Source organism: Notolepis coatsorum (genome assembly GCF_963971535.1).
Source record: "Notolepis coatsorum genome assembly, chromosome: 12".
Classification (NCBI taxonomy): domain Eukaryota; kingdom Metazoa; phylum Chordata; class Actinopteri; order Aulopiformes; family Paralepididae; genus Notolepis; species Notolepis coatsorum.
In genome coordinates, this window is record NC_140176.1 from 16,449,620 (window position 1) to 16,464,439 (window position 14,820).

At 49.8% G+C, this 14,820-nt stretch overlaps 1 protein-coding gene across 1 annotated transcript in view; it reads left to right on the plus strand.

Annotated features, from left to right (window-relative positions):
• Positions 1 to 14,560, plus strand: part of LOC311237741 (cadherin-20-like) — a 57,450-nt gene extending 42,890 nt beyond the window's left edge. The window contains exon 11 of the mRNA XM_084325717.1: positions 13,577 to 14,560. Coding sequence (XP_084181843.1) covers positions 13,577 to 14,148 — 572 coding nt within the window. The 3' untranslated portion in view covers positions 14,149 to 14,560. The remainder of the gene's footprint in view (positions 1 to 13,576) is intronic.
• The last annotated feature ends 260 nt before the right edge of the window (positions 14,561 to 14,820 follow it).

Below are 14,820 nucleotides of genomic sequence, written 5' to 3' on the forward strand. Positions count from 1 at the left end.
GAGTAATAATAAAACATCAAAAAAAAATACCCCAATTTATAATCCTAACCTGACAGACAAATCCCCCCAACCTCCACCGCTTACCAAATGAGCCACAGTTCCGGCCGGAAACCGCGACTCTCATCAGGGAAAGGAGAAGTTGACCATCAGAACTAAACATAGAACATCCCTCCCAAAAAAAAATGACATTGTCTCTTCCATAACATTGAGTCCCAGTGTCCATCGCTCAGCCCCCCTTCCATGCCCACGCCATAGTCTCCTCACCGTATTGCCAAAAGTCACATTTTGCCAATACAGCAACCACCACGCCACACCTCCAGTCCTCGTAGAAGCATGTCCCCATGCCTGGACGGGAGGCGCTGGTACCGACCTCACCACGTGTCCCCCCATCTTCGACGGGAGGTGCCCATCTTGCCCACTGCGTTAGCCCCCCCCTTTGTCCCTCCAGTCCCCAGAACCGATCCCCAGACCACTTCTTCTCAATGCTTCCTCAGGCTCAAAACCGACACTCTGCCGATGCCCCTTCCCATTCCGGTTTGACCAGGACCACGAGTAAAATAAACAAAAAATAATAATAAAAAAAATAAAAAATAATGCAATGATTTTCAATGGTTGCAATCTCTATGCCGAAGGATCATTAGAAAATCAGACTAAAATTCCTAGTTAAAGGAATAAACCAACAAAACTGCACTCAGACCATCCCCCGTCACTCTTAAAGGAAAGAACCAACAAAAAGAAAATGTCCCTACCTCACCATACCCCTAATCCTCTATCCCCTCGTCTCCCTCTAAGGCAGCATAAAGCTGAGGATATGGCCCGATTTGTGGCTCAATCGCTTTCTGTCCCACCATCAGCATTTGGCTCGTTACGTGTGAAGTTACCAGCCTACCCAAGAGAGGCATACCACAACAGAAAAGGAGAACCAATATCAACCCTGCCACCCCAATGGATATCCCCGTCTGCATCACTATGCTTCCCCACTGTCCCAATCTTTCCAACACCCCACTCCCCCACCATTCTTCATTCCGGCCAGAATTCCCCCTCAACTCCTCCCTCAAATCCTTCAGCTTAGCCATGGCCTCGGAGAACTTTCCCCCTGGCCCCACATTCGTCGGAATGAATGTGCAGCAGTACTGTCCAAACATGGAACAGACTCCACCCTTCTCCGCCATTAACCAGTTCAGAGCCTGTCTATTCTGCCACGCCACCGTACTGGTCGCGTGCATCTGGTCCCCCATTGCATCCAACGCCTCCTCGGTGTAGTTGAGATACCGCTGCTGATTGTAAAACAAATAGTTGATCCACCCGGTGTTCTTATTGACCGATATCCATGGCAGAATAGACTCAAACCCTGCCGCAATCTCATTCTTAGCCATGAACTCGGCTGGAATGCCCCTTGGCTGTCCTATGCTGTCCAGATACACCCTTGGGTCTGCCTTGTAGCTACGCTTCGTTCGAGAGATAGGAGACTCAGAAGGTCCTTCCGTCACTGATAATGGTAGGACCACCATTGGCATGATCGCCTGAACCCGGGCACATCTACCTGACCAATCTAAAGGAAGTGTATTCCTCAACCTCCTACCGCCGCAGAGCCAGTATTGGTCCGCCAGTGCCATATCCTGGACATGAAAAGGGCAAGCTACAGGCCGTGGGTTGGTATCCACTCCCTTTAACACGACCCCGTGTCCACACTTTCCTTCTTTCGTGCAGTTAGTCGTGATGCTCCAAATAGTAGTGCACCGCCCCTCTGCCACCTCCCCTACATCCCGGGTCCCCTCCTTTTGCAAGCACTCGAAATCCTTGGTCAGCCATAGTTTGACACCTCTGGGTATTGGCAACCCCGTCGCTACCCCCTGCACACGTACATCCAATTTCCTACAACGTTCCCGCATAGTGACATCCTTGAAATCCGTGACGTTTCCTGCCGCCTTAAAACGACTAGAGCAGAGAAACCCCAAACACTCTGCCTCGCACCAAGGGCGACTATTATGGGGCCCCTCCCATGCCTCTGCGTCCCTGTCACACTGAGCCCAACTGAACTTCGTGCCCTTCACCATCAGCCTATCCGGACGTGCCTTGGAGCAGACATAACAATCCTCTATCTGATTCTGCGCGCTCGTGTACTGGACCCACTTAAACCACTCATTCCCTAAAGCCGCCCTATACATCGGGTCAGCCTCCGGGTCTTCCTCGTCATAGTCATAGTCGCCCCCATCTTGTTCCCCGGAAGGAAGCAAACCCCTCAACCTGGCCCAGAGTGAGCCCACTGAGTCCCTCAACGTTCCGGCTGTCCTCTGGAACATATCCTGTCCCCCCACCTCTTCCGACTCAGTGTCCTTGACCTCCCTTTTTCCCCTCACCCCTGTCCCCTGTGATTGGTTCGGGACAGGCTCAACCCTCCTATCTACCCCCACAACCCGATCCTCGTTAGTATAATGGTAAGTATCCCCGCCTGTAACGGGGGAATGGTCAAAATCAAAAACATGCCCTTGCGGTCCTACGGGAAACACCCCTTTTGGTTGTAGTCTTATCTTCTCCCCCCCTTCCTCGATGGAGGGAAGAGGGGGCGCCTGATTCTGAGCCTGGTCATGAAAGCCTGCTGGTACTTGAGCCTGAGCGGGACCCCGTGGGACTCCTACCCACTCAAACCCGTCATCCTCAAGGACGGGTCGACCGTGACGGTTCTTAATGACGTCGTTGTGCCCGGCCGACCGTCCGCACACTGCTGCCAACATCTGCGGGAGCATCAGCAGGCACTGCACCTTCCAGTTGCCGTCTCGGACCCTCCATGTCGGGTTCTGCATAACTGCGATCGATTGTATCCCCCAAGAGATCGCCGCTGGCCTTTATGCAGTGATTGAAGTGGAACCAGGTCGCTGATCCTTTGACTTGGACTGCCGTTCCAGTCGATCGGATCACCTCGTACGGGCCCTCTCTCCGGGGTGATGACCACTTTCTCTTGTGGACCTTTACGAAGACCAAGTCCCCAGGGATCAGTCTCGGTTTGGTGGCTTCCTTCTCCGCCTCCTTCACCCCCTTTCTCTCCTTTCTCTGCTCCTGTCGAAACACAGCTTCATGTATTTTAGTCACTTGCTGAAGATATTTTTCCAGATCTTGCTCAAAAATATCTAATGCCGGGCCCCTAGCCAGGTGTCTAAATGGCGGTGCTGGCATGCTGCGGCCTGTAAGCATTTCATGCGGTGTTAGCTGTGTTTGGCGGTTTACGCTGCTTCTAATAGCCATCAGAGCAAGTGGCAAAGCATCAATCCAGTTAAGCTTAGTTTGCATACAGATTTTCAACAGTTTGTTTTTAATGACCAGATTGGCCCTTTCCACCTTCCCCTGCGACCCGGGACTATAGACACAGGAAAGGCGCTGTCTTATACCTAATTTCTGCATCAGCCCTTTAACCACCTTGTCGATGAACTCGCGGCCATTATCGCTTTGTAATATCGTGGGAATTCCAAATCTCGGAATGACCTCGCGACACAGGAACTTGATCACTGTGTCCGCGTTCTTGTGTTTAGATGGAATGGCCTCAATCCAGCGACTAAAGCAGTCCTCTACTACCAGGAGGTATCGTTTGCCCTGCACTGGCGTTATCATGTCTGTATAGTCCATAATCAGATGTCTGAATGGTCCCTCAGGGAGGGGTGTGTAAGCCGCCACTGTCGGTACTCCTTTGCGCACATTGCCCTGTAAGCATGTTAAACACCTGGCTAGTGTAACGTCAATTTGTGCCTGAAGCTTTGGGGACCAAAATCCCATTTTCGTGATTCGTTTCAGGGTCTCTGCTCTTCCACAGTGATCAACACCATGAGCCTCAGGTATCACTAAGGACAGAAGATCGATGGAGGCGACTATCAAACCGTTATGACTCCTCCACAGACCATCTGCCCCCCTTACAGCCCCCCTCTCCGTCCACGACTGTTTCTCGGCCTGCGTGGCTGAGTCCTGAAGATCACTCAAATTATCCTCAGTTACCTCAGTCGTCAGTTCGGCCGCAAACATCAGAACAGCCGTGGACGGCACCGCAGCCGCCGCCTTCGCGGCCTCGTCCGCCGCGTTGTTTCCCGTCGTCACAAAGGACAGGTCTTTTCTGTGTGCCTGGCACTTTACGATAGCAATGCTTTTGGGCAACTTTACAGCCTGAATAAGCGCCACAACCTGCTTGTGGTGAAGGATCGGTGAGCCGTCCGATTTCTTAAAGCCTCTTGCCTTCCAAATAGCCGCGAATAGGTGGCATACGCCATGCGCATACGCAGAGTCTGTAAAGATGTTAACCGTGCAATCTTTAGCTATTATGCATGCTTCTGTTAGTGCTATTAGTTCTGCAAGCTGGGCCGAACATGGTTGCATGCATTGTCCGGCCTTTCTTGTTAGTGTTTCTCCGTTAGGTTTGCACTGTACGACGGCGTATCCTGACCTTAAATTTTCCCCCTCCCGATAGCAGGACCCATCCACAAAAAGTGAGAGTTCTGCTATCGCGAGCGGGTCGACTCCCAAATCAGGACGGAGTTTCACGAAAGCCTGTACCTCCACCTCACACTCATGCGGTTGACCCTCGCTCGGGAGTGGTACCAGATCCGCCGGGTTACTGCCGTGGCATGTTTTTATCGTAACGTCCGAGTACTGCAGGAGCCTCATGTAAGCCTGTTGCCGTTGGCTGGTCAGAACAAATTTGCCTCTTTCAATCAAGTTTGCCAATTTGTGATGTGTCCAAATGCAAATGTCATATCCCATTGTCACGGCCGTTGCCTTCTCATACATCAAATGTGCTGCGGCCAGGGCCTGATAACAAGGTGGCAGACCCTGCTCCACCGGCGAAAGAGCTCTAGAGTAATATGCTATCGGTTGTTTTTTCCCACTCCCCCCCTGTGTTTGAGTCAGGACAGCTGTTGCATGCTGCGCTCTATGTGAGACGAATATGTGGAAACACTTCTCATAATCCGGCAGCGCCAGGGCAGGGGCCTGTAACAACAGACGCTTAATGTTTATGAACGCGTCCTCCCCCTCCTCGGTCCATGTCAAGGGAGCGCGAAGCTTGTCTGTACCCGCCTCTTTTATCATCATCCTCAACGGCGCTGTCGCTATCGTATAGTCCTCCACCCACTCAGAGCTGTACCCAGTCATCCCTAAAAACGTCATCATCTGTCGGACCGTCAATGGCCTAGGTGCCTTGGATACAGCTTCGAGTTGCGTGGGTGAGATGTTTTTTATGCCCTTTTGAATGACGCGAGACAAGTACTCAACTTTTGGCTGGCAGTACTGCAGTTTTGAACGGGATGCCTTGTGGCCTCCCACGGCTAATCCACTCAAAACTTTGATGGAGTCCTCATGGCACTGCTGACGTGTATCCGAGCAGATTAGAATGTCATCTGCATACAGTAAAACCGTGCTGAGTAGTGTGTCGCACACTCCTTGCAAGTCTTCCTTGAGCGCCTTCGAGAAGTAATGCGGCGAGTGCGCGAACCCTTGTGGCAACCGGGTGTAAGAGTATTGTTTCCCCCTGTGGGTAAAAGCAAACAGATACTGAGACTCTTTTTCCAATGGAACACTGAAGAATGCCTGCGTGAGATCAATGACCGTATAGTACTGCGAGCTACTCGGGATGTTTGTCAGGAGGGTGTGTGGATTAGCGACTTCCGCCTCTGGTCCAGACACCACGTCGTTCACCGCCCTCAAATCGTGTACCAGTCTGTACCTAGCCCTGTCCGCCTTTAGCACTGGGTGGATAGGTGTATTACATCTGGATTTGAAAGGGACGAGCACTCCCCCCTTTAACAGTCCCTCAATCTGATGTGATATAGCTTCCTCCGACTCTGGCTTCATTGTATACTGTCTGATAAAGGGTGGTCTACAACCCTTCTTTAACCTGACCTTCACTGGCTGTGCCGACAATATTAGACCCACATCTGTGTCGTGTTTTGACCACAACCGTTCCGGGGTGCACGCCAACATGTCCTGTTCCAGCAAAGCATCCGCCTCTGGAATAACGCAAGGGTCTCCTGGTAATCTGATTACTTGCGGTTTTGCCAAAACTGAAAAGGAAATCATTATTTTTATGAAACTCCCATCTGCGCTGTTCCAAATTAGCGGAGATTCCGTGGAGACCCACCTTTGAGTCTCGGATTCCTGTATCATTGAACCTAGATGTTCGGATTCGTAACCAGGATTTATTCTCAGAGTGATGTGTGGGGCGGCGTCTCTTAGTCTATGTTGTTCCCGTAGATACTTACCCGTGTTAACCCTCAACGCCGCGCCCTGTCTCCCTACAATTATCGTAGATGAGTCAATCTGCACCTGCTCGGGCTGTCCCTGCAACCATGCCTTGTTCCTAACTAGGTCACTATTCGTCAAATATTGTAGTGTGCAATGTGCCTCCATGTTTGTTTGTCTAGACTGAGGCAGTTGGGTTTTCAGAAATGGCTCCCAGGGGGCACAGACCCTTTGCAGCTCTGCATCTATGTTGCCCAGCCAGAACACAGTGGCCTCTTTCTCCCCCGTCCCTTGTAGCATCATTTGGTACACGTCTTGTTCAATTTGAATCCCCTCAGGCGTACATAGGATTTTACAGCCTAGTTTACACATTGCATCTCGTCCCAAGAGATTGCGCGGGGTGCTGTCCGAAATTAATACAGGTATTGTTATGGTCTTGTTGTTATACGTCATAGAGATTGGATCTGATGTGGGTATTAATTGTGTTTTTCCCGAGAATCCGACCGTCCGAACATACTGTCCAGACTGGGGTAAGTGAGCGGCGTATTTTTGCTTTATGCAGGAAAAACCTGCTCCAGTGTCTGCCATCATCTCTGTTAATTTGCCCTCCACTAGGACCTGCAGAATAGGTTCTTGCTCAGCTCCCTTGGAAACCACAATCATTTGATTTCCCCCCGTCGCATTCTCTGGGCACCCCTAGTGATTACCCCCCTGGTTTCGGGGCCCTCCTGTCTCCCCCTGGTCGTGGGGCCCTTGTGACTCCCCCTGGCGCACGGGTCTTCCATACTCCGAGCCGGGACGGTATGGTTGCCTACATCTCATTTCCCTGTGTCCCTGCATGCCGCAGTTCCAACAGTGGAAACGGGGAAACTGTTGTTCGTTCCCCGGTCCCTGTGTAAACCGTGGGCCTGATTGCCCATTCCCTGCCTGCCGCCTGGACGCCTGGTTCTGTGAACTATAGCCATAGCTTCTCACTACCTGAGGTGCAGGCGGGGGTCCCTGGTCCTGCATGGGTGGAGAGGTAGCAGATGACACCATTACTGCCTGCAACCTCCTTTGGGGCTGCAGTTGTTGCTGAGTTAACTTCCTTGCGTCATTTCTATCCTGATCCCTGACTTTCTGCTCCTGAGCCCTTTGCTTCTCCACACTATGTGTTACATGTGCACAGAACAAAGGATAAGTCATGTCCATTAACCCCACCACGTCTTCCAGTCTATTCTTAACCACCTCTGGAAGCCCTCTCATCACACTTTCTCTAAACATCGCTCTCTGCAACGGGTCAATTTCTGGGTTGTGTCCTAGCTCACCTCTCCACTCCTTCAGTACTTTGTTCACATAGGCGCCAGGCCCTTCCGTCTCCATTATGGGGTTGCCTGCCAGTTTTGCCGGATTAATACGTGATGGATATTGATTCCTGAGTTTGTACCACAACGCCGCTCTATGCGCGTTGAATATGTCTCCATCATGGGCCTGCGTGTCGCATGCCACTCGCATCGATGTATCACCCATGATGTCCCGGCAGGCACCAACTCCTAGCAAACGCGTCAACAGGGATTTGACATCACCCACTGCTAAGATGACGTATTTTCCTCAAACTGCGTGATCCACCTGGAGGCTCCTTCTGAAAGGTCCGGTAGTCTTACTATTAAACCATCGATGTCTAGAGGTTACCATGGCATGTGAAAGATATCGTTCCCCTTTATTAGCAGGGGAAACTGGCCTGTGCTTGTCACACTTCCCACGAATGTAGGGGCGAAAGTCAGGGTTCCTGTAATGTTTCCTTTCTCCTGTCCTGGTTTTGTGTCATTCTCATCTTCCTCCTCATTCAACAGTTTAGTGTGGCCACACGCTCCGTGTTTCTCTGATGTCTGCTGTGCCACACTCTGACGGGGCTCTTCCTCTATCTTCCTCCCGACTCCCTCCCTCTGCCTGCCCAGGTTCTCTACCTCCTCTTCCTCTGCAGTATACAACTTCCGACGTACTGTCTCGCCATATGCCGCCAGGGCTTTCGGATAGAGATCCTGCGGGGTCAGTTTGGGGGGGGTATCTCGCCTAAGGGAGGTCTCTGATCTAGCGGAGGTTTCTGACCTAGCGGGGGTTTCTGACCTAGCGGGGGTCCCTAATTCCGTCTCCTCATATTCTCCTCTTATTGTCACAGTGCCCACCGGCAATTGCGTGACATAAGGTGGGGATGTTGGTTTCCCTATATCCGTCTCTCTCTGATTTAGCGCTAAAGCTTCCTGCCTGTATGCTCTCCCCTTCTGGGCGTAGAGCTTCATTACCCCCAACTCTTCTGTCCTCTTTTTCAACCTCTTTTTGCTGTTGTCGCCTGGCTTGTGGTTACGAATCATTACATTCATCTCTTCGCATACGTCGAGATCAAAAGTACCTCCGGAAGGCCATTTTGTGTCCCCGGCCTTTGTACGCCTCTGCCACCGGACACCAACCTTGAGAATTAGGTTCTTTATCAGCGGGTTCCGGTCTAACAGTATGTCCTCTGCTGTATGCATCGTTGTTTAGTGTGTATATGTGTTTATTGTGTTGTGTGTGTGTGTGTGTGGTTGTACTTCAGCTACTACTACTCTACAACTACCACTCCAGGACACAGTTAACCTAGATCTACTACTCTACAACTACCACTCCAGGACACAGTTAACCTAGATCTACTACTCTACAACTACCCCAGGACACAGTTAACCTAGATCTACTACTCTACAACTACCACTCCAGGACACAGTTAACCTAGATCTACTACTCTACAACTACCCCAGGACACAGTTAACCTAGATCTACCACTACAACGCTACTACAACTCGGTGTGTGTGTGTCTGTGTGTGACTGTGTGTGTGTGTGTGTGTGTGTGTGTGTGTATGTCGGTGTGTGTGTGTGTGTGTATGTGTGTATGTCGGTGTGTGTGTGTGTTTGTGTGTGATTGTGTGTGTGTGTGTGTGTGACTGTGTGTGTGTGACTGTGTGTGTGTGCGTCACAACCCGCTGTCTACCGGGACACAGGAATGTGTGTGTGTGTGTGTGTCTGTGTGTGTGTCGGTGTGTGTGTGTGTTTGTGTGTGATTGTGTGTGTGTGTGTGACCGTGTGTGTGTGACTGTGTGTGTGTGCGTCACAACCCGCTGTCTACCGGGACACAGGAATGTGTGTGTGTGTGTGTGTGTGTCGGTGTGTGTGTGTGTCACAACCCGCTGTCTACCGGGACACAGGAATGTGTGTGTGTGTGTGTGTGTGTGTCTATGTGTGTGTGTGTGTCTGTGTGTGTGTGTGTTTGTGTGTGATTGTGTGTGTGTCTGTGTGTGTGACCGTGTGTGTGTGACTGTGTGTGTGTGCGTCACAACCCGCTGTCTACCGGGACACAGGAATGTGTGTGTGTGTGTGTGTGTGTCGGTGTGTGTGTGTGTCACAACCCGCTGTCTACCGGGACACAGGAATGTGTGTGTGTGTGTGTGTGTGTCTATGTGTGTGTGTGTGTGTGTGTGTGTGTCTGTGTGTGTGTGTGACTGTGTGTGTGTGTGTGTGTGTGTGTGTGTCTGTGTGTAGTGACTGTGTGTGTGTGTGTCGTGTGTGTGACTGTGTGTGTGTATTGTATGTGTGACTGTGTGTGTGTGTGTGTGTGTGTGTGTGTGTGTGTATTGTATGTGTGACTGTGTGTGTGTGTGTGTGACTGTGTATGTGTGTGTGTGTGACACAACCCGCTGTCTACCGGGACACAGGAATGTGTGTGTGTGTGTGTGTGTGTCTATGTGTGTGTGTGTGTGTGTCTGTGTGTGTGTGTGTGTGACTGTGTATGTGTGTGTGTGTGTGGTTGTGTGTGTGTGTGTTTTCTACCACCAGGGGTCAGCAAACCCAAGAGAGCAGCAAACCCAGGAGAGAGAGAGAGAGAGAGAGAGAGAGAGAGAGAGAGAGAGAGATAAAGATTTAGTGAGATGTGTGTGTGTGTGTTTGTGTGTGTGTGTGTGTGTATGTGTGTGTGTGTCTGTGTGTGTGTGCGTCTGTGTACAGACGTGTGTGTCTGTGTATGTGTGTTTATATGTGTGACTGTGTGTGTGTGCGTGTGTGTGACTGTGTGTGTGTACGTGTGTGTGACTGTGTGTGTGTGTGCGTGTGTGTGTGTGTGTATTGTATGTGTGACTGTGTGTGTGTGTGTGTGTGTGTGTAGGACAGCTAGCCTCTCTGTAGCAACAACCTCACAAGCCAATAAGAAAACGAACAATAGTGTTTGACACAGAGAATGCCAGCTGTGATAGTGTGTTTTGAATAACAGCAGAGCGGTACCGGTTTTTGTTTTTGAAAATTGAGAGTCTTATCTACAGAGGACAGAAAGGCACAGTTATGTGTGTATGTGGAGAGTGTCGTAAAGAAATCATGGAAAAGGGTCGGGGAGAGGTTTGAAGAGATGGAGAAAAATTTGACCAGAGGTCGAAAACATGCAATTAAAATTGATTAGTGGCGTACTTATAGCCTGTTAAAAGAGGAATCGCCCCAGTGTAAACACCTCATCAGTCGTGTTCTTTTTAGCCGTCCATCCAGAAAACCAGTTCACACAACCAGCTCACTTTCTCCTCCCGCAGAAACTCTGACGGATATTTATATAACAAGCCCAACGCTTACCTTTTTTTTGTCGACAACCGGCAGAATGTTTACGGGAGATTCCAGGAACTGGCCGTATGAAAAGGCCCGGTGGAGCGATCTACAGGTCAAGGGTCACCAAATGTTGTGGCTGATGGTTGTTTAACACAGCAAGAGACGATATTTCCAATTGTAACAAGTAGGTAATTTATTTAGGAAAAAGAAGTTCCAACAGCAAAAGCTATGGTTCGAGCAGAGGATCACCACAGCTTGAACAAAAAACACTCTAACTCTCAATCCCTCTGCCTGTCCCCTAAATCCCCTCTCAGTCCTGCCCCCCCATGACAGATATGATGACGTATCATATCATGTCAGATCTGACATGACGTACATTAAGATGATACGTAGATTTAACATCGGAGAGAGATAAGAACATTAAGAACATGAAGAGAGATAAACAAGATATGATGTACACACACGATATGATGTAAAACATTTAAGAACATTGAAGAGAGAGTGAGATGTGTGTGTGTGTGTGTGTGTGTGTGTATGTGTGTGTGTGTCTGTGTGTGTGTGCGTCTGCGTACAGACGTATGTGTATTGTATGTGTGTATTGTGTCACAGGGAATGTGTGTGTGTGTCGGTGTGTATGTCTGTGCGACTGTGTGTGTCTGTGTGTGTGTGTGTGTCTGTGTGACTGTGTGTGTCTGTGTGTCTGTGTGTGTGTGCTGTGTCTGTGTGTGTGTGCTGTGTATGTGTGTGTCCGTGTGTCTGTGTGTGTGTGCTGTGTCTGTGTGTGTGTGCTGTGTATGTGTGTGTCCGTGTGTCTGTGTGTGTCCGTGTGTCTGTGTGTGTGTGCCGTGCCTGTGTCTGTGTGTGTGTGCTGTGTATGTGTGTGTCTGTGTGTGTGTGCTGTGTATGTATGAAAGAGAGAAAAGAACAAGATATGAAAGCGATACGATGTACGAGATTACCAGCACACAACGTGCCGTACTGAAATGTCCATCTGTCCAAGTTGTTTTAAGAACGTCAGCCAGACCGTCTTTCAGCACTGCTAGTTGACCTATATTAAACTAGTCCACCCCATACACATTTTCCCCAACAGTAGCTTAGGTCCAGGTGGTTTCTTTTTGGCCAACGCAGTGTGATTGGTCAAATAGACATTCCAGCCTGGCTGATAGTTGCCATAAACCACAGCTAGTCATGCTTTATGAGAAATGACAGTGGTTGCTAATATAAACAAACTACTGTACATGTTAAAGGAACACGCCAACATTTGGGGAAATTTGCTTACCGTCTTCTCCAGAGAGAGACAAGAAGATAGATGCGTTCAGTAGAAAGCTGCACGTTAGCCTAGCTTAGCACAATGAATGGAAGCGGACAGTGCCGGTTAGCCCTAGGCATTGTCCAACTAACACCTCTCCCAAAGGCTAACCGGCACTGTCCGCTTCCATTCATTGTGCTGAGCTAGGCTAACGTGCAGCGTAATCTTGTCAATTCCCCCCAAAAAGGAGTAGTGTTACGTTTCTTGCGGGAGACGACCTATCTCAAACCCTGCCCCTTTTCTTGATCCTCCAATCACAGCTGTCGCTTACCTCTGACTTCCAAAGTTTGTACGAGGAAGTCAGAGGTAAGCGACAGCTGTGATTGGAGGATCAAGAAAAGAGGGCAGGGTTTTGAGACAGGTCCATTGTCCAAGCAGCTGGGTCGAGGCGGGTCACTGAGCCGTGAAAAGACACGCAGACAGAGTAGACTAATAACATACACAGTAGCCGTGTAGCATTTGACATCTTAATCATCGTCCTAACCAAAGCAATTATCTTGCTACCGAAGGCACTCCTCCTAATGTCCCTCTTGTCGCCTGGAATAATAAACACAAGGACATGCCGAGGCAAAGTAGGAGGGCAGGGTCCCTGAACAGGAGTCAAGGTGCCACGCCCCCGTGAGCCGCCATGATACTAGGGTAGAGAGAGAGAGAGAGAGAGAGAGAGAGAGAGAGAGAGAGAGAGAGAGAGAGAGAGAGAGAGAGAGAGTCTGAGTTGCTTCACATCTGCTCAATTATGGCAAAGATCATAACAAAAGCTGCCTTTCTGTCATCTTCTTCTACACATTACCAAAATAACATTGCTGGTCTCTGAGTTGCTTCACATCATAGATCTGTGTCTGTATTGTAAATGTGGACGTTTAAGATAAGATATTCCTTTATTGATCCCCTTGGGGGAAATTCAGGCATCATAGCAGCATGGGGGGAGGGGGGGGGGGAGGTACAGGTAGTAGAAGACAAGTTCAAGTTTCAAGTTCAAGTTCAAGTTTGTTTATTATTTGTCATAATAAAATACTGAATACTTTATGCTGAAATGCTTGTTTCTGTATGAGCCCCTGAGAGTGTGCTACATACAGTAAAAAGAAAAGTTAAATTTATATTTTTTTAAGTAATTAAGAAGTAAGTAAAAACTAAAAGTAAGTAAATGAATGTTCAGTCAATAAACATTATAAAATATATAGAGTAAAATGTGTAACAGTGAGGTACAATGCAGAAAGCGTACAAAACATGAAGATACAGGTCACAGAATTATAGTACAGTGGAGAAGTAAATAAATAAAAATAGAATAAAAAGGCATTGTAAACAATATACGAATAATAATAATAATAATAATAATAATAATAATAATAATAATAATAATAATAATAATAATAATAATAATAATAATAATAATAATAATAATAATAATAATAATAATAATTATTAACTCTGGACATGTCTGCGTCTCCTCCTCAGTGCTGATCCTGCTGATGCTGTCCCTCAGGACCCAGCGCAAGAAGCCGTACCCGTGCGACGAGGAGGAGAACGTGCACGAGAACATCGTGCGCTACGACGACGAGGGCGGCGGCGAGGAGGACACGGAGGCGTTCGACATCGCCGCCATGTGGAACCCGTGCGAGGCCGCGTACCACCTCCAGCAGCAGCAGCAGCAGCAGCAGAGCAAGACGAGACAGGACATGCTGCCGGAGATCGCGAGCCTGTCGCGCTACGTCGCCCTGGGGGGAGGGCAACTTTCAGGAGGCGGGGGGGACGCCCGGGACGGCAACTTCCACGGGTACGTCGTGGCCAAGCTCCTGGAGGCCGACGTGGACCCGTGCGCCCCGCCCTACGACTCCCTGCAGACGTACGCCTACGAGGGGGAGGGCTCGGTGGCCGAGTCGCTGAGCTCGCTGCAGTCCGGAGCCTCGAACACGGATCACGAGTACGACTATCTGAACGACTGGGGGCCCCGCTTCAAGAAGCTGGCGGAGATGTACGGCGTGCTGGAGACGAACACTCCTCCTCCTCCTCCTCCTCCTCTCTGGTAGGAGGAACCACCGCCTTCTTAATCTGAGGAGATGAGAGAGAGAGAGAGAGATGACGAAACGGAGAAACTAACAAAGACACTAAAGAAAGAGACGGACAAAACAGAAACAGAAAGACAGATGTAGAGAGAGAGTGAGTGAGTGAGTGAGTGAGTGAGTGAGTGAGTGAGTGAGTGAGTGAGTGAGTGAGTGAGTGAGTGTGTGTGTGAGAGAGGGAGAGAGAGAGAGAGAGAGAGAGAAAGAGAGAAAGCTAAATAAATCAGTTTGAAGGGTGGTCTCTCCACCACACACACACACACCCCCCCCTGACGGTCGCACTTGCAATCCTGCCCGAGCATTCGCCTGAATCTTCACAGCCTTGGAAGCCTTGAGTGGCGTGGAGCAGGGGGGGTAGCCAGCTTCACTCTTAACCCCAGGGAGGGGCTTCAGAGTGGGGGCTCTGGACTGGTAGCCTCGTGGGGGCCCTCAAAGGAACAGCTTCAAAGCACACGTTACTGTAACTCCCCTGACTGACCCAGCTACGGGCGGCGCGGCCCTTTGGTCCAAAGGGTCCAATGTTGTTTGCCTCCGGTGAACTGGAGGGGGTGAGGGGGGGGGGGGGGACTCTGAAGCCTTACCTACAGTAATGCAGGAAACAACTGAAACGCTGACCCACTATTGCTGGTCTGTTTTTAT